Raw genomic sequence first — 21,228 nt, 5'->3', positions numbered from 1 at the left:
TGTTTCAACTTCCTCTATAATGAAAGTTTGAAAATAAATATGCATTCGTATGGTAAAACCACTAGACAAGCAGATGTTCGTAAAACTGTCATCAGCGGGTTGACAGAATCAGCAGAAAAATGATTCTGCTGATTCTAAGTTGAAAATGAAGTCGAAGATGAAGTTTGAAGATAATACACACATTGATTCAATGAATATGCAAAAAGTTCAAGGAGAAAAAGAAAATAATTTACCTGATTGCTGGAATGAGAAGCAAGCATCGCATTTATAAATGCAGTATGTATAAGTGGCTAGAAGTTAAAAATGGTAAATTAGGATGTCGTGTTTGCTCAAAATATAAAAACTTAAGTGTTGAAGGAGAAAAAAGTTGTTTTATCATCAAAGGAATGGGTAGAAATGAAAATGGAACCGAATGGAAACACTACAGACTCAAGAACAGCATGTTTGCATAAAAAGTTATCCAAACATAATGAATCATTTGCTCATAATAAAATCATAAAAATAAATGAAGAATGTAGCAAATCTATATTACCAAATTTAATTGACAACTAAATAAAAAAGAAATTTTGATAACTTCAAAAATGTTTAATTCTGTTTATAGTTTGGTGAAGAGAAACCGACCTATGTCTGATTTGCCAGATTTAATTGAGCTCCAAATTAAGAATGGTATTGTTCTAGGATTATCGTTGCATTCTAGATTCTCATGAATTAGAATAGTTGAACATATTTCTAAACAAATAAAATTAGAAATATTCTCCAAAATAATAGAAAAAAAATGCAAAATTTCTGTAATAGCAAACGAATCGATAATGGTGTCAATTTGTCTGCTATTATAGAAAAAAAAGTGTTTTAGTTATTCACATACAAGTCGAGCTCACTGAACCATGTATGATTTTTGTAGATCTCGCAGAACTAGAAAATACCACTACAGAATGTATACATGCTACTTTAAATTCATATGGATTTTCTGATAACAATTTAAAAACGCATCTTATTGCAGTTTGTTCTGATGGAGCTAGTGTAATGCCAGGAAACAAATCAGGTGTTGCAATCAAACTTCTACATAAATTTCCCAACATTGTGATTTGACATTGCGTAGCTCATTGTTTATAATTATCATTAGACGATTCGATAAAAAACATTAAAGAAATAAATCATTTTGAAATATTTATAGATAAATTATATGCTTTTCATCATCAATCACCAAAACAAGAATTAAATACGATTGCAAAAGACCTTGGTATCGAAATTTTAAAGATCGGCCGTGTGTTTGGACCATGATTGGCAGCTTGCAGTTTACGAACGGCTTTTGCTGTGTGGAGAAATTACCCAGCTTTATGCAAGCATTTTGCATCGAACCATAAATATAAGGGCTTTTTAAACCGACTTCTCAATTTGAATTTTTAAAAGATCTAGCATTAATGATTGATATCCTACAGGAATTATCATATCTGTCAGAAGCACTACAAAGTCGCAATATAAGTATTATAAGGGCTAACTCCTTAATCATGCGAACAATTAATGCAAGTAATGATTTTAAAAATTCTGTAGATTCTTGTGAATCTAAAATTAATACCATGTTAAAATCAAAACAATTTGAAGGAATAGCAATTGAAAGCAAAATCAGATTTGACAAACTACCATGAGAAACATTGCTAAACTCTCTTATAATGTCTTTAAAGGATAGATTAATGCAGCAAAGAAATTTTAAACTTAAAAATAAAAATTATGAGGATTTGGAAGAGGAAGAACTCAAAAACATTTTAATTGTATGTTATTATCTTGAAACATGGAGTCTGGAAGAAGTTACGTGTCCATAGTTAGAAGGGAAAAAAAGATAAGATCTTTAAATATTATTTTGAAATATGAAATTAAAATTAACGATTTTAGAGATTTAGTAGAAATGGCTTTGACTGGAAAGTTACAAAACAAAATTCCAGCATGGCGAAAAAAGCCAAAGCGATTATGGCAACAATTGCAGTTTGCAGCACTGAAGCTGAACAAGCATTTAGTGTGATGAATGACATCATAATGACGAAGAGATCTTCTCTCACTATAACATATTTCGGATTTAATGACAATATGTATAAATGGGAAACCCTTGAATGAATTTAATCCGAATCCCTGTGTCAATTCTTTTCTAGAAAATCATCGCTCGGCTATAGATCCTCCTAGAAGAACATAAGATGTGGAGGAAATAAGGTGTGGCAGCTGTTGTCATAAGTATTTCCTTAAAGTAATTGTTTGTAAATGTTAACCTGTAAAGGAGAGAATTTTTTCTGGGTAAATGTGCACCTGACAGTGAGGTTTTTTTTTTTTTTTTTTTTTTTTCATGTAAAATCGTCTCATAGTTTCGAAAGTGATTTTATTAAATAAAATATTATAGTTACTGTTACTCCCATTTTACAAATAAGAATTCACTTTTGGTAGTCTCGTATAAATAAATAGGACTATAAAATAATGCCCCTTGATTGGTACTGTTGATTATCACTTGAAGTATAAAAGCAAAAGAGAAATATAATGTATTTCAATATTATTGTGTTTAGATAATATTTATGTATTATTTATAGATTGTTTGTCATAAAAACTTCTATCGCAAACAAAACAAATTTATTTTGTTTATAAACATCCCGTGAACATCCATTAGTGTTCACAAACATCCCGCCGTGGGAATGAATGTTTGTGACTGTCTCTGGAAATACCAGTGGCGGCGGTCGACGATAGATGGCGTTGGTGTAGTTTTTTTTTGCTCTTTGTTAAAATTTTTATAGCTCACCACTGCTGCCAGGCCAGTAAAACCATACAAAATGCACTAATAAAAGGTTAATATATGGACACTTAGGCAGCACTTATATCTTTTAAGTAGTGCAAGCTAAGGCAACTCCAATGCTGAGGATTGTATTCTTGTGAGCTCTCTGATCAATTTTACGAAACTTTCATAGTTTCTACAAACATTTGGCTTTGAAATAATGTTGGATCTAATATCCACTTTGCTATGTAATTTTATATCACCAAAATTGACTTGTATGGCTCTTTTTTTTTACATCATCATCAAATTCCTGCCATGTACCCACAAGGGGTGTACAGGATATGATAGTACTACATGAAAAAATTATATCATTACTAACTTCCTATCTACAATTTTCCTCCAAATCAGTCTGTTACTTGTCAAGACTCCAACATTATCAGATCTTATATTTCTATCGTCTAAGGCACTTTGTACAGTATCAATCCACCTATATCTTGGTCTTCTTCTGGGTCGTTTTCCTGCCAACTTGGCAGAAAACACTTGTTTTGCTAATCTTTTCTCGCCCATTCTGTTTAGGTGACCATACCACCTGAGATTAGCTCTGCTAACACATTCCTGGATGCTGACAATGTCAGCATCCAGGAATGCGTCTTTTTTTTACTAATTACTTAAATTTTGTTATATGTAAAAGAATGTGGGGAAAAAATTCAATATATTTCTTGAGTTAGAGCAATATATTTGTGGATGGGTGGCTTTAATGAAGGGAAATAAAATTTGTGAATTTAAAATGTATATTTTACTGTTAAAAAAACAAATTATAATAATGATATGGTGATTGTTAAAAGAAAGTCACTTATATTTTCATTAAATACGTTATATAAGTCTCTGAATGCTTACTGAATGAGATTAGATAATCTCATTATGAATTCTGGTAAACTACATATTTTTAGGTATTATTTCTGGGAAAATTTCCATGATAATCCTCTAAGATAATGCCAGGATAAGGAGACAGAAAACAACTACCAAAAAGAGGTATGTCCAAATTTTCCTCCTATATTATTCTTCATATATTAGATTTATAACACTTCAGTAATGCCCTAAGATTTGAATAAAGAGCCAGTGATATTGTAAAAAAAGGGGCACTCCTAAACGAAAGTATGCTACATATTTTTATTTGTTATTATTTATTTATTTATTATCAGTCCCATCCACAGAAGGTTGGAAAACTGTGGCACATATAGTAGTGTACACGGTCTTCTCTAGAGACCAAACATACTCTTACTCCGTGGTCCACTTCATGCCTCCAATAAACAGAGTAGTAATTTCATCCTGGATGATGAAAATTATTCTATTACCAAATAAGTCCAAGCAATTCTTGCAGTCCATTACATAGATTTTGTTATCAAATGTACTATGGAAACTTTTGTTTGCTTTTTGAATATTCTATATATACCTTGTAATGTCTCGAATTTCATATATTGCAGATGTGGTCTCCTACTTTATTATCAGCATGATCCAAAAAGTAACATAACATTTGTCATAAAGGATGCAGTTTGCAAAGCAGGTGTTGGACCTTTAAAAACAAGTGTTTTCACACAAGCAGTTAGTGAACCAAAGAAGGTAAGTAGTTTTCTTTTTCATGAGTGAATTTTTTTTAAATTCATGAATAACAGTTATGTAAGTGATCAAAACAGAATCATGAGAACAGTACAGCAATCAGCCTGTTTTTGACCTACTATGTTTGTTATGAAATGTGATTCTTCTTCTTTTCAGCCATTTTCTGTTCACTGCTGGACGAAGGCATAGTCCAGTTCTTTCCACCTTTCTCTGTTCTTGGCAATGGTTGACCAATTTTCCCCAACAAAATTTGACAATTTGTCACTCCACCTTCTTTTAGGACGTCCTTGGCCTTGTTTCTCTTTAGGAATCCTATATAGGAATGAAATGTGATTATCATTGAATAAATTGAATCATCATTAGTTCATTTGATGAACAATGTAATAGAATTCTTATATAGTGATGCCCTTCTTAGAAAATATTTTCTGTTGTCATCTGTAACAAATCATTTTCCTAATTTTGGGCTAAAAAGTCTAATATAAACCAAAAAATTGCAGTAATGATCCATTACAGTTCATTTAACTAAAATGAATTTTGTATATATGTAAACAAGTGAAAGTGACAATTAACCTAATGGACACTTACTTGAATTCTACCTGCAAACTGTTCTGAGATAGATTGATTTGTGTCAACTTAGCCTCAGATTTCTTATTCTTAAAATGGCAGTGCCATATATTTTCTACAGTTATAATATTATAATTGTAGAAAAGTTCAGATATTCAAAAATTACTAATAGGTTAGTGTGCTTCAAAAGTAAATGACTTGAATGATCTTTAATTATCGAATTCTTTGATGATTCATTTGCAGTTAATCTTAGTTTTCAAATTAATCATATGCTTCTCAGATATTTGTGCTGTAATTAAGATCAGATAATAATAAATAATAATAAATAAATATAATAATAATAAATAAATAATGCTCATCATCATCATCATCATCAAATTCCTGCCATGTACCCACAAGGGGTGTACAGGAATTGATAGTACTACATGAAAAAATTATATCATTACTAACTTCCTATCTACAATTTTCCTCCAAATCAGTCTGTTACTTGTCAAGACTAAAACATTATCAGAGCTTATATTTCTATCGTCTAAGGCACTTTGTACCGTATCAATCCACCTATATCTTGGTCTTCCTCTGGGTCGTTTTGCTGCCAACCTGGCAGAGAACACTTGTTTTGCTAATCTTTCCTCGCCCATTCTGTTTAGGTGACCATACCACCTGAGATTAGCTCTGCTAACACATTCCTGGATGCTGACAATATCAAGTTCTTTCCTAATATCCTCGTTTTTAATATGATATTGCCATTGATGCCATCTGTTCACGCCTATAATCTTTCTCAGGACTCTCATATCTGCAGTCTCTAGTCTTTGGTCAAGTGTTTTACTTCTGACCCACCTCTCAGATCCATAAGTTAAAACTGGTTTGAACACTGTCTTGTATACAGCTAATTTAGTGTTCCGACTAATTTCTCTCTTATTCCATATGAATTTATTCAATTGACTTCCCACCATACCAGCTTTGCTGATTCTGTTGTCTATTTCTATATTTAATTTACCATCTTCAGTAAAAATCGTGCCTAAGTAGCTGAAATGTTTTACTTGTTCCACAGGTTCTCCATTCACAAGACAGTTGACATTTTCAATGATTCTGCCTATTTTCAATGTCTTTGTCTTTTTATTCTTGACCTTCATACCATATCTATTACAACAACTATTCAATTTAGACAGAGAATCTTGCAGACTTGTAGCGGATTTATTTAGAAGTATAACATCATCCGCATAAAGCAAAGAGCTAACATTAACATTAATCTCCAATTCTGATATCATGTTTAATACCACTTTCCTTCATAATGTGATCCATATAGATAATGAATAACAGAGGGGATAACGTACATCCTTGTCTCACATCAGATTTAACATTAAACCATCTTCCTGTGTTTCTTCCTTCAATTCTAACTGCTGACTTACAACTCAAATAAAGACTAAGTATTGCTTGATATAATGCCCCATTGACACCATATAACTGCAGCGTATTGAATAGCTTCTCTCTTGGCACCTTATCATATGCCTTTTCCAAATCGACAAAACTTAAATACAGATCTTTGTTATATTCCCATGCTTTCTCGACTATTTGTCATAAAGTGAAGATATGATCCTGACAGCCTCTGTTTGGCCTGAATCCAGCTTGTTCTTCACCAAGCTTTTCTTCCACAATTCTTCTCAACCGTTTCTCAAGTATACTTGCATAGATCTTGCCAGGAACACTCAGTAGGGAAATACCTCTGTAATTCTCACATTCAGTTTTATTTCCCTTTTTATATATGGGTACTATGAGAGCTTTACTCCAATCATCGGGAATTCGTCCCTCTGTCCAGGCTTTCTGAACTATGCAGTGCAGCCACTGTAAGACTCTTATACCACCATACTTCAGCATTTCTGGTCGAATATCATCTACTACTGCTGCCTTTCCACATTTCAAGCCTTTGATGGCTTTTTCTACTTCAAGTATGGATATGTATTCCTGACTGCATGCCTGGTCAGTGTTTTTTACCACTGTGCTATCATCACTGCTTGTTTCATTTAGCAGTTTTTCAAAGTAATTACTTCAAGGATATCTTTTTCTGCAGTTTTCATGTCACCTTTATCATCTCTAACTCCTTTTACAGCACTCTTTCCTCCATTCCTAAGCTTCTTCAACAACCTCCAGAATATTTTGCCACCTTCTTGATATTTATTTTCTATATTCTTGCCAAAGTCCTCCAGTGACTTTTGTTTAGCTAGTTTTACACAGTGTTTAGCATTCTTGCATTTGTCTCTATATTCTCTAAGAGCACAAGCTGACTTATTTGACAGGAACTTTTGATATGCTTTCTTCTTTTCCTTCACTGCCTCTTTAACTTCCTGTGTCCACCAAGGAGTTCTGATTTTTTTTATCCTTGCAGACAACCTCACCACATGCCTCTCTGGCAGAATCAATCAATGTTTTCTTCAGAGTTTGCCACTGAATCTCCAAGGTTTGATTCCTGTTCTCAAACTCTTTCATTTTTTCTTCAATAATCTTTGTGTATTTTAGTCTACAGTTCACATCTGAGAGCTGCTCAGCTTTTATTCGCTTTAAATCTTTCTTGCACGTTATTCTTTTCAATATGAAATTCAATTTTATCCTGCTCAAGACTAAATAGTGATCACTTCCAATTTCAAATCCTCTGTACACTGGTGTCCTGCACCAGGGAGAAAACATCACTATCAACAATAACATAGTCGATGAGACTTTTCTTATTCCTAGCCTCTTCTCTCCATGTGAATTTGTGCACATTTTTATGTTGGAACATGGTATTAGTAATAACCAGACCATGTCCTGAGCAGAAATCCAACAGATATTTGCCATTATTATTAGCTTTGCTCTTTTCTCCAAATTTTCCCAAAATATTTTTGTATGTCTCACAATCATTTCCTACTCTGCTATTTAGATCCCCAACTTTTCCTTTTTCATTATGTCAGTAGCTCTCTCTAAAGGCTCAATAAATTCTTCAACTTCTACCTTAGTAGAACCTTCTGTGGGACCATAGGCACAAATAAGTCTCATTGTCCAGTTCCCCATTCTCATATTTGCCCACATTACTCTACTTGAGACTGACTGCCATTCAAGAAGATTAGCCTCGTATTTTGTGTTGATTACTATGGCTACTCCTTCTCTTCCTTGATTGTCATTGCCTGAATATAACATTTTGTATTTATTGCTCAGAAAGATCTCACCAGTTTTGGTCTTTTTTGTTTCAGTCACCCCTATTATATCGATCTAGTACTTATCTAATTCCTCAGCTAGCTCCATTTCTTTGCCATTCAGGCTTGTTACGTTGATAGTACCGATCTTTAACTCTGGTGATGTTGAGTTGGGGTTGGTTTTCAGATTTGTTCCAGTAGCTGACTTATCGCTGTTCGCCCTGGTTCCCTGGCAAAAACAACGGGGGCCTTGTTTAACCGGGTGATGCCCCAGCCGGCATGAAATTTTGTCATGTTGTACCATCATTTTTTATTTTGGTTTAACCAATAAGAATACAATTTGGTTGGCTAAATCCCAAATTGCCAGCCCATCCTTGTTCATTCAGTATCCAAGTAGATACCCAACAGGGTGCACCACGAGAAGGTGAGGATTGGACATTAGGTCAGAAGCCCTGGTCGGTTCTCCGCATTCCTTTAAAGGCTATGTGGAGGTCTCCTCTCAGTTATACAGCTTTGACCCTTAAGCACCTCATAAATAATGCTACCTTTTCATATCCCATTGGGAGTGCACAGCACTCGTAGTCCTGTCATCACAATTTCATATCTTCACATGGGACATATAGAAAGAAAGCACTTTCTCTATATTTGCAAATATATCACAAAACCTGTTTTTTTATGATTTATGCCTAAAATAAAAAAATTTCCTACTTCTTACATTCTTTACTCTAATGTAATGTAAACAAGTTTTACACAAAATGACCGACTAGTCCACAGCTGTCAGAATAGCATACAAAATCTTCATTTTGTATTTTTAATCATTTCTCAGGATAAACAAAGTTCCATATTTTCCGGCGTATAATACACAATTTTTTTCTTTGAAAACAGGTCTGAAAAACAGGGTGCGTCTTATATGCCGATACTCAGTTTTTTATTACTTTCATTTCTGGAAATTTTCTCTGTTCCAAGTTACGCGATTTCTTTCTTGCTTCCTTGCAGTGTGGGAGAACATTCCAGTTACGTAGAGTTCAGTGGATGCGAATGGTGTCACGGTTGTTGTGATAAATTTCTGCTGTTAAATTTTCTCTAAATTTCTTGGCAAATTATGGCTGAAAAACGTGGGCAGTGCTACAATATTGCATACAAGCTACGTATGATTGTGTATGCTAAAGAACATGGAAACAGGGTTGCAGAGAGGCATTTCGGGCCACGTCCAACTGAGAAAATGATAAGAACTTGGCAGAATCAGGAAGAGAATCTGAAAAAAGCAACTCACAGTAAACATAACCTATGAGGTGGAACTGCAAAATGGCCAGAACTTGAGGCATACTTGGATTTTAGACCACAGAAAAGCGGGACTTTCAGTGTCTATAAAATTGATTATTCATCAAGCGAAAGTGATAGCCACTAACAGAGGGATCACTAACTTTACTGGATCAACATCATGGTGTTCAAGATTATGAAGAGAAACCAGCTATGTATGCAGACTAAAACAATTATATCACAAAAGGTGCCAGCTGAATATGAAGAAAAAATTATTGAATTTCATCGATTCGTCATTAACGCAAGGAAACGAGAAAATTTTGAACTTGTGCAAATGGGAAACGTGGATGAGGTTCCGCTGACTTTTGATGTGCCCTCAAACAAAACTGTAGATTCCAAGGGCACAAAAGGTGTTACTGTTAAAACTTTGGGGTACGAAAAAACTCACTACATGGTTGTTTTATCCTGCTGTGCTGATGGGACAAAATTACCACCACTATTGATTTTTAAAAGGAAGATGCTACCCAAAGAAAAACTTCTTAAAGGAGTGTTTGTACATGTTCACGTAAATGGCTGGATGGATGGATGAAGGAGGAATGAAGTTATGGATAGATAAAATTTGGTCTAGGTGCCCTGTTGAAGAAGCCTGCCCTGCTAGTATGGGATCAGTTTTGTTCTCACAGAACAGAAGATTTTAAAAATAAACTCATGGAATTGAAAACTCAGTTAGCTGTAATTCCAGGAGGCCTAACTAGTTAGCTTCAACCTTTATGTCTGTATTAATAAACCATTTAAGAGATTTATGAAGAAGTGGAACAGCTAGATGCAGTCTTCAGATTTTGAGGTTATGCCATCAGGAAGAAGGAAGAGGCCTAGCATTTTGCAAGTTTGTGAGTGGGTCAAAACTTCATGGGATGCTGTGAAAACTGAGACAGTGGTTAAATCATTTAAGAAGTGTGGCATTAGTAATGCACTGGATGGTACAGAGGACAATTTGTTGTATGAGGACTCAAAGTCTGATTTAGAAGAGGTTTCAAATGTCTCTTATTTAGCTCTGGAGATGAATTTCTGGGTTTTGACGAAGAAGATTAAAAGGCAGGTACTCTTTGCTATTCAGATTAGGTATTTGTTGAAAGTAGACCTACTTATTACTTTATAATTGAAATACTGTCAATTCATTATAATATTCAGTGATAAAGTTTTTTTCCTAAAAAATGTGTTTAAAAAGGGGGGGGGTGCGTCTTATATGCCGGCAAATACAGTAATTAGTTCAGTATGACGTCAAGTTACATAAAAAAGTTGTATAGTTCCTTTTTCACAGTATTCTAATTACTACTGTCATTTGGTTGCCTGCTCCTAAATATTTTCGTTTTTGTACCCCATGTGCCAGTATAGTGATGCATTCCTTTAGATCCTGATATTTTGTTTTAGAATTTGTTTATTTTAGGAATAAATCATAAAAAAACAGGTTTTGTGATATATTTGCAAATACAGTGGTACCTCGATTTATGAACCGCTCTCGACATACGAACGTTTTTCATATCCCATTTTGACCTCTAGATACGAACCTAGACTCGAGATACGAACCGTGATGCTTTTCTTTTCAAATGAATTAAAGCCTGTTTTACATTACACTGTTTTTTTTTAACTTTTTTATGCACATTTAGCCGAGCTCGCACTGAATCGTCTCTAGTGTAACGATTGTTGTTACTATGTCGTATTTATTCTGAAATATGACGAACGCTGCACGTATTTGCTTTTTTGTGTATCTATTTCGGTATTTGTGTAAACTACACTTCATGAAGATTTTTTTATGTTTGTATTTATTATGTATACTGTATGTATTTCTTTTGATAAGTGACATGTTTTGTTGTAGCTTCATGTTTATTTTCTGAGTAATCTACCAGATAAGCGTCATTTCACTGATCAGCATATTATTTTCAACATGGGGCCAAAGAAATACATATAGAAAGAAAACATTTTCTCTATATTTGCAAATAAATCGCAAAATATTTAGTGATATATCATAATAGAAATTAAGAAAGAGATTGTGGAAAAATATGAGAAAGGAGACAGGCAAAGTGATCTGTGCAAGCAGTATGACTTGTCCAAATCCACCATAGCTAATTGTGAAGAAAGTAGATTTTTATAAGGAACTAGATGTGACCAAAGTAGTATCTATCGTGTCATCTTGAAGAAATAAAGTTATGGAAGAAATGGAAACTTTACTACTCATCTGGATTAATGACATGCAACTGAAAGGAGATAGTGTATCTCAAAACATGATCTGTTTACAAGCTCAGACTATTTACAAAGATCTTTTGCAGAACTTGCCATCCACTAGCAGTAGCAAAGACATTGGCAAAGAGTTTAAAGCTAGCAAAGGATGGTTTGAGAAATTCAAGAATAGAACCAGTATCCATAGTGTTGTTAGACATGGAGAAGGTGCTAGTGCTGACAAAGAAGCTGCTGAAAGGTTTGTGAAGGAATTTCAGAAACTGATAGAGTCAGAAGGTTACAGACCAGAACAACAAGTTTTCAACTGCAATGAAACTGGGCTTTTCTGGAAGAAAATGCCTAAGAGAACATTCATCACTAAGGAGGAAATGGCATTACCAGGACACAAGCCAATGAAAGACAGACTAACTTTGCTTTTTTGTGCCAATGCCAGTGGTGACCTGAAGATAAAACCTCTATTGGTTTACCACTCTGAAAATCCTTTAAAAAGTCTTTAAAAAGCAGAAAGTTAACAGGCACAAACTCAGCATTATGTGGAGGGTAACAGCAGAGCCTGGGTAACCAGGCAATTCTTCTGTGAGTGGATGACAGAGGTCTTTACTCCCATAGTGAAATGGTATCTACAAGAAACGGATCTAACTGAGAAAGTTCTTATAATGAACAATGCTCCAGCACATCCACCACCGTTGGAAGAAGATTTGGATGAAGAGTTTAATTTCATCAAAATTAAGTTCTTGCCTCCTAATACCACACCACTTCTGCAACCAATGGATCAATATGTTATTTCCAACTTCAAAAAGCCTTATACCAAAGCTCTTTTTCAAAGATGTTTTGAAGTTATCACCGACACAGAGTTAACCCTCGGGGAATTTTGGAAGAATCACTTCAATATTCTTCATTGTTTGCATCTTATTAGTCAGGCATGGGAAGATGTTTCTGTGAAAACTCTAAAATCAGCCTGGAAAAAGTTATGGCCCGACTGTGTCCAAGGAACTGTATTCGAATGACCTGAAAGTGAAATTGACATTGTAGATACAGTTGTCTCTCCTGGGCAAGACCATGCATTTGGAAGTTGATGAAGCAGATGTAGAGGAGCGCAACATTGAGCTGACCACTGAAGAGCTGCAGGAGTTAAGAAAAGAGCAGGAAAAAGAAAGGGATGAGGAGGAAAAGCAAATGTTTTCAGAAGATGAAGAAGACAGCAACAAAAAGGGAGTAATTCCAACAAGTGTCGTAAAAAAATCTTGCAGCACTGGGGTGAATTGCAAGAATTGGTTAACAAGTGGCATCCGAATCAAGGTGTTGTTTCTAGATCCACCAGTATCTTCAATGACAGTGTCATTAATTACTTTAGAAGGGTGTTAAGGAAATGACAGATTCGGTCAATGTTGGATAGGTTTTTTAAACCTCCCTCACCTAAGAGACAAAAAGAAGCAGCGGATGACAACAAATTGAAAACTCCTGAACCACAAAACCAGCCACAAGAAAATTGATGATTTTTTTTTACAGTTTAATGGAAGATGATTTTCATACTAATCATGTAAAAAAAGATTTCATAAATAAAAATTAATATGTAATGGCATACTATTATATTTATAGTGTAAAAATGCTCCTCCTCCATTTCTTTGCATTTTCTTCATTTAGTTCCGAATAATTTTTTTTTTTTTTGAATTTTTTTTAAAAATTTTTGAATCTGGGAATGGATTAATTGATTTCCCATAAGATATAATGGAAAATTGGGTTTCGAGATATGAACCATAGTCAGGAATGAATTAAGTTCGTAAGTCGAAGTAGCAGTGTATAGAGAAAATGCTTTCTATATGTCCCACATGAAGATATGAAATTGTGATGACAGAACTAAGAGTGCTGTTATTCATTGCAAATGAATAAAAAAAAATCAACACAGCAAATTTTTAAAAATTAATTTTCCTTTTAATGTTCAATTATTATTTATTTATTAATTGTTGAGTATTCAATAATTTATTTAGACAACTCTTCTTGACTGAAAAGAATTAACAAGAAAAAACTACATGTTTATCTTCGTGATTGCTTGAAGCATACACATTAATATTTTTAACTTAGTAGGCAAGGTTGGAGATATTGTAGTCTTCCATTGAAGAGGTGGCAACTGTAAAGTGTAAAATTTGAATAGAAATTGTATGCTGAGAGCAGTAAACAGAGGAGTTAGCAGAAACCATATTGAAGACAGAACACAGAGGAATTGAAACACAGGATACAAAAGAACACAGATAATAGCACATGAGAAAAGGAACAAATTTAAAAGTAATAGGAGAAACAGAGGAAAGAAGAAAACCAAAAGGATATAAAATTACAAAAATGAAAATCCAGAAGTATTAACATTTACTTTTTGAAACATTTGATTTGTTTTATGAAAAATAATGTAACCTAAAGAAAAAAGAAATTTGGCTTGAAACTGCACTCAAGATTACTCTATAAATGTATAGGGTAGTCTTGACTTTCATCACCTTGTGAAACACCATTGCCTTGCTTTTTTGGAGGCATGAAGTGGCTATTCCCATGTTTTTTCTCCAGAGCAAGGGTCCAGTTTCTGTCTACCTTCCTTCCTTCATACATGCATTAAGGGTGATGGCCTTGTTGGAAATACTCAATAATTAAGTAGAGCCAGCACCTTCCTCCATTTAAAGGTGCTGCTATAATGTGATTTCACAAGCTGAGCTGGCTGACAGATTGAATGTTAGACCAAACCTGTTGGTAACATGTCAGGAGAATTCCCAAACTAGTTGCTGAATAACCTTGCTATTGCTTACTGTAGTTTAGATGCCATTGTCAAATCATGCTCAGACTGGAGTCAAGGTTTTCCCTCTGTGGGAGCTGTTCATAAATGTTTCATCCCTTCCACTGCAACAAATTTGGCATGACACTTTACAATAAAAAGACAAAAACTACAAAAATATGCAAGAATTTAGAAAACTAAATTTAGAGAACACCATGATACTTGCTGGACTGTGCAAGGCATTTGATAGAATGCTGCATGGAAAACTATTGCATGAGTTGGAGCAAATGGGAATGGATATGAGGCTGGTTGGCATGGTTGGGGGGACTGATAGGCATCAGAGGGCAGCGTGTCACGGAATGGAATCAAGGCAATTGAGGATAACTAGTGGAGTGCCCCAGGGCTCAGTACTAGGACCACTACTCTTTAATTTGTACATTAATGATATAGGGAATGATTTAAGAAGGGATATTCAGTTGTTTGCTGATTATGTAAAACTGTGGGGGGGGGGGAGCAGTAGTTGATAAAGGTGATGTAGATATCCTGCAGGATGATTTAAATAAATTAGCATTGTGATCAAAGGATAATGATTGTTATTTAATGTTGCAAAATGTAAGGTTATGCACTTTGAGTTGAAAACATTTCATACGGGGTATCACATTGGTGGTACTGAATTGTAGGAAATTGATGACTTGGGGATCATGGTGAAGTTAAAGTTCAGAGGGTATATTGCAAAAGTTAGTAAAATAGCTCAAAGGATTGGATGTTCAAAAATGCTAAGAAGCAAAGAGGGAAATTATTATCTCTCTTTATAAGGCTATGATTCAGCTGCATCTTGACTACTGTACACAAATTTGGTCATCTCGGTTTTTTCTTGGTGATCAGGAGATGGTAGAGATGAGTGACCAAGCTGGTGACAGATCTGTGGAATGTACCTATAAGGATAGGTTGAAGATGTGTGGGTACAAAGTTTAGTTGATAGACAGAAAAAGAGAGGACATGATAGAAACTTTAAGATATCAAAGGGATTTTTATAAAATTAACATAAAGGAAATTTTTCAGTATATGACAAATAGAGCATATGCGGAAGTTGTAAAGTGTGGTTAGTAAGTTGATGGAAGTTTTTTTCACTTGGCTATGCTACCAATTATATATTTGGTTTAATCCTTTATCCAAGTGCAATCAAACAAAGTTTGCACCTAAAGTATTTTCAGGACTGGGGTATCCCATAATGCAAAGCACATCTCCTTGCAGGCATGTATAATACTGCATTAAGGGAAGGGTTGTAAAAACTTGATGTTACAAAAACTAATAATACCTCTAATACATCGATTTTTACTGTAGGAACATACCTTAAATACCTTGTATAAAATATATCTATTCTTCCTATATTTAAGTTGTTTAAGTTTTGTATAAACACCAAAATAAGCTCAAAAGGAATTGATTCACTCATTGTTTTAAAAACAGAAGTAGGATGTTTGAAACCAAGGGTAATGTCTATAAGTCGACAGTTTCCTTTGAAAAGTGTTTACAAGTCCTGTAGCAGGTGACCTTCAAGGTCAGCATTCAAAAGGTGTGGCTGGCATCAAACAGAAAGTCCCGTAGGCCATAGCCGGATTAAGGACGCAAAAGGGGAAGAATAAGATTTGTCGGCGAAAGTTTGAGAACTACCAAACATGTACTGTTGTCTGGGCTTCTCATAACTATGCGCAAGACATGCACGGGGACATTTGGGGTCCCATGACCTTAAAGAAAAGTGCAGGGGTAATCAGATATATAAGGTTCGGAATTTTGTTGAGGGAGGCTTCCTGTTTTCATCTTGCATGATCTGTCCACAAGAGGTGGCGATCAGTTCTGGAGGGGAGAGAGATGGGAGTCCGTCCGTGAAGGGAGTTTCCAGTCCGAAGCCAAGGATAAACTGGAGGTTACAGTCTAAGGAGAAATCTTGTCGTATTGGTCCAAGCCTAGCTGCTCTGTTTGAGTACGTGCATGCCCACCGACCTACACAGCTCCTCGCCGGTCAGTTCCTGACGCCGGAAACAACCTTTCCAGTATCCCGTTGGCCGACGCGATCCCTCGACAGTGCCATGAGGCTCCCATCAAGGAAAAGAAGAAAACATGGAACGGAGAAGAGACCCCTGATGTATCGGTAGAAAATAAACGGAACAAGGAGGGAAGATGTGTGCAAGATAGTCAAACATCCACTCAGTATGTTCATTTCTATTATGTGTGCGAATTAAGACAGTTCCCTTAAAGAACTGTTGAACTGTTTGGTATAGAAAAAATAGAGTTAGTCAAAGACCCACGTGAGTCAATTATGTTCATTTCTTTTATGTGTGCTAATTAAGACAATTCCCCTAAAGAACTGTTGAACTGTTTGGTATAGAAAAAATAGAGTTTTGACATGCATGAATTACTTGTAGATCAGTATATATGATTGATAAGCTAAACATGAGTGTAGTTGAATTCCCTAGGAAGTAATTGGGCTAATTGAATTCTCTTTTAATAATTGTATGTGCTAATCTAAATGCTTTTTGTAAATAATAGGAATGTTTAACCTAGAAAGGATGAAATTATGCTAATGTGATCACCAGTCTCATAACTAAGTTCTTAAGTTAGAGAGAGAGAATCTAAGAGAGATATATGATGTATGCATGGTGCATGATGTATAAAGGCTAATTATGATTATTATTTGCACCTAAAGTATTTACTTGTCATATGTGAAAAGTCTTTGTGAAAAATTTGTAATATGAAATGTACCAATTGAGATTTATTTGAGAGGGCTTGAGAGAGTATTAAGGATCATACCTGAGAATATATTCAAGACCTAGAAATTCTAAAGTGAATGAAGTATTAATTTCATGTATTGTATATAACTATCTGACCAGTAATTAAATTTTGATTGTTTATTAGTACATAATGATTCTGTTTCAGTTTAATCTTTTTGCAATGCACTGATGCCAAATAAAACTAATTTGGATCTGTAGGGTGGGAAACCCGGTAGTTATTAGTTATTTGAGTCCAATATAGAAATTTAGGCCATGACTGCAAACCGTGCCTAAGTTAAGATATGAATAAGTTCTTTGTTCAACTAGGGTATTAATGCTTTCTTGTGTCTTAAGGGGAACTTCAGAGGTGCAGTCTTGATTTTCTTATTAAAATTCTCTGGATTAGAGATAAGTTGAAGGCATATGGAAATATGACTTCTCCATTACTTCCACCTTAGTATTACCACCTCTGGGTCTGGCTCCCACTGATGAGACCTCAATAAAGGTTGAAACCGGTCTGGGTAGTGACCCTTCCCTTAATGCATAGCATTATACATGTCTGCAAGGAGATGTGCTTTGCATTATGGGATACTAAGGCAAGTGATGAGAACTTATATCACCTTTGCCACGAGTTGCTCCAGTCCTGAAAATACTTCATGCAAACTTTGTTTGCCTACACTTCTGTGTAAGCAAACAAAGGATAAAGGATTAAACCAAATATATAATTGGTTAGTAAGGATGTGCAGAATAGATTTTTTTTTTGTGTGGAGAGTAATGAATGAGTGCAATGGATTGCCAGAATTATTTGAGTGCCCTGACAGTGAATGAGTTAATGGAGAAGTTATGAAGATAGGTTTTGTGTGTATTAAATGTTAGTGTTGATCTCCCATGATGAATTTCTGGAGTCCATGGAGATGCCATATAAAAATAATTATTATTGTTATAGTACACCCACAGTTTGTAGATCTCTGCTTGGCAACTTGCCAAGAATAGTCGATTCATGCTGAAGGGGAGAAAGAAATGAAGGACGTACGAATTGGTCGCCAACACGTGAAATCACATGCTTTATAGGTAAAATTTTCCAGCTGTTATACAAGCAACATAGTTAACTACAATGATCATAAAAGAGAAGTTAATTTTCCGACGTGTAATAATAAACAACTCATTTCACAATACGGACTGATTACCCTATTATCGGAATGGATTCTCCTCCTGATGACATGCGCAGAAGTGTCGAAGGGTCTCGAATCTGTGGGTGTACTATATTATCAGTCATGTTGATGTTTAATGGCAAAAACACATGCTGAAAGATAATAATTAACTAATAAATTACTATAACTAATCAGATAATACTAAGCCCATATTTCATCATGGAATTCCTTAGTCTTCATAGGCACAAAAAAATATAAGTGCATGTACACACACATGGCACATTAGAAAGAAGCCAAACATATAACTGATTATAAAAGGACAACTCCTGTAATGCGTGCAGTAATGGGAAAATGGGTGCAGTAATGGAAACTTGCTGAAGGTCAGCAAGTTTCCATTACTGCACCCATTTTTCATTACATGCAATGGGATGAAATACATGGTACAGTGTTGTTACAGATCTGCTGGTTCAAGTTGCTATGGATGACGGAGTGCATTGGCAAATTACCCTGATGGGTACTAAATGAGTAATCATTTAGGAGGATTCTGAAGGAAACATTTAAGTTACTTAAAAGATTTTATAGGATTGATACATGGGATTTGTTTCAGTACTTATCTAGAAGGAGCAGAAAAAGAAAGAGATCATTCCTGGAAATTGAGTAAAAGTGTGGTTAGTTGGAGTGTGAGTACAAAATTTTTCACTTGGAGAGTTGTGAATGAATGGAATGCCAGAATCAACTAGTAGCACTTTGTCTGTTAATGGGTCAAGTAGAGGTATGATAGTTTATGTGGATAAATTGGGTCTCCCGTGATGAGTCTTCGGACTCCATGGAGATGCCCATACAATAATAATAACAATAAACATGAACAGGACATGTCATTACTAAAAATTATCTGAGTTAAAATGATCACAGAGTTCAGGAACTACAGTAATAACAAAAGTCATTACAAACTTGATAACAATTATTCAAATGAAATGCTACCAACTTTTTTTTTTATTATTTTGCAAATTTCATTAGTTGATTACTCTGTATTATATCTAGTAGTAGTTTGCATTTGATTTTTGTTTTTCTCTCCCCATAACAGATCATGGTAACCAAGCACACAAAGAACATGGGCAAGTTTAGTTCAGTGACAGTTTCAACTATAGATGAAGAGGAAGAAGAAATTGAAGCAGTAAGTAAAAGCAGTAATAAAAACTCTGGAAGTCCTTTTTAAAATTCAGGAGATGAATTACATTCATTGTATAATCAAGCATGATTCAGATTGTTATACTAAATGCAATTTTTTTTTGGGGGGGGATGCAGTTTTTAAATCTTTTTAAAGTAAGATCTCACTTTTGAATGATTTACTTTTTAACTTAATTCACAAATATCTTAAAGGATTCATTGATGGTCACTCATTATTTTTATTGTCAATGCTATAGTTCCTTCCTTTCCCTTCCAGAGTGGCCTAAGCTGGAAAATTTAATTTACCTTAGTACATAAGAAGGGCAACAACCTTTTTTCCCATCTTCTCCAAAATGCTGTTTACATGGCATTTTGGAGAAGTCCAATGCCATAATGATGCTAGTCTTAACAGATGCAACTATTTCAAGAGACACAAATCTTCTAACAGTATGAATACATCACTTAAAGAGCAGTTCTTTGTATTGAAAAAAAAAATAACAAAGTATCTCCATCATCCTGCACATCAAAACATTTAAAAGTATCGTTGCAAATTATGAAGAAATTCATCACTACTTAGATTTACTAAGCATTACTATATATTTAATAAATACATGCATGGGTTGCATCCTCAAGAATCGCTGCATATATTGAAAATGCATAAAACAGGAGGCTTATAACATGGGATGATAGAAGTTGTGTTTCCAAGTGAGGTTCCAATCTTTAAAGATTAATTTAATCAAAAACGCACCTCTTTTTCATACATATTAAGGCACAAGAGTAGTAAATAAAATATTCAGTATGTATAAAACATATAACTATTAAAATAGTTCTCTATTTTCATGATTAATACATCATAATCTTTTTAATGGCCGAGTGGTTAGTGTATCCACTCTCCAGCCAAAAGGCTGTGGGGTCGAATCCCGCCGTAGGCATGGATGTTTGTCTGTGAAAATAGTGGTGGTGGGGGTCGGCGGTAGATGGCATTGATGTAGATGATGAAGATAGTTGCGATTGGTGGAGATGGAGAGTTGTAAAGTAGGTACCCTCCTTCGATGAGTCTTTGGATTCCCTGGAGGCATTATGTAATAATAATAATAATAATTAATCACGTATTCTTTAGCTGGCATGCTGAAGTTGAAAACTCCTAGGAGTCTAAAGGCTACTTTTTCAAGAATTTCTCAGTTGATGCCCGACTTGCAGTTTTCAGCTTCTGATCGTAACTTCCTCCTCTGACATTTTTGCTTCGAAGAGAAATTCATTAAATTCTTCAATGGCAACGTGATCTGCAGCTGCAGACTCACTAGTCATGTTGAGATTGTAAAATGCATAGCAACTCTTATAGCATTCATACCATCCACATCTTGCAGCAAAAGGTGTCGATTACTTTTCATCTTCAGATCTTCACATAAATCTTTCACCTTCTCTCATATGATGGCCCAGACAAAGATGTGTTCTGATGCTACATCAACATCCTATCCATTTTCTCAATTGCATGACTCAAGATTGCATTACTCTGGTCATGCTGAGATTCATAGATGATTGAGTATTCTGGCAAATTATTTCAACCATTATTACCGTAGGAACGTGTGCAGAATTAATCTCAGGTACAGGAAATGTTCTGCTAACCAATACAGGAAAGGTTAGCAGAACAGCTGTTGATGCCCAGGAAAAGGCTCAGAGGAAGAACAAGATCTAGGTGGATTAATGCAGTTATTATTGTCTTGAAAGAGCATGAGCCTTGATGATCGACACACACACACAAACTAATAACAGACTGAACTGGAGGAAAATAGTT

At 34.9% G+C, this 21,228-nt stretch overlaps 1 protein-coding gene across 1 annotated transcript in view; it reads left to right on the top strand.

Annotated features, from left to right (window-relative positions):
- The window catches only part of LOC150098403 (STING ER exit protein), a 66,071-nt gene that overhangs the window by 25,692 nt on the left and 19,151 nt on the right, over positions 1 to 21,228 (top strand). The window contains exons 4-5 of the mRNA XM_090405828.1: positions 4,234 to 4,369; positions 19,351 to 19,440. Coding sequence (XP_090261954.1) covers positions 4,234 to 4,369; positions 19,351 to 19,440 — 226 coding nt within the window. The remainder of the gene's footprint in view (positions 1 to 4,233; positions 4,370 to 19,350; positions 19,441 to 21,228) is intronic.

The sequence above is a fragment of the Typopeltis vanoorti genome, chromosome 15 (genome assembly GCF_054136105.1).
Source record: "Typopeltis vanoorti isolate ZY-2024b chromosome 15, IOZ_Tvanoo_1.0, whole genome shotgun sequence".
In the NCBI taxonomy this organism is placed as follows: domain Eukaryota; kingdom Metazoa; phylum Arthropoda; class Arachnida; order Uropygi; family Thelyphonidae; genus Typopeltis; species Typopeltis vanoorti.
This window is presented reverse-complemented; position numbering and strand designations above follow the sequence as displayed.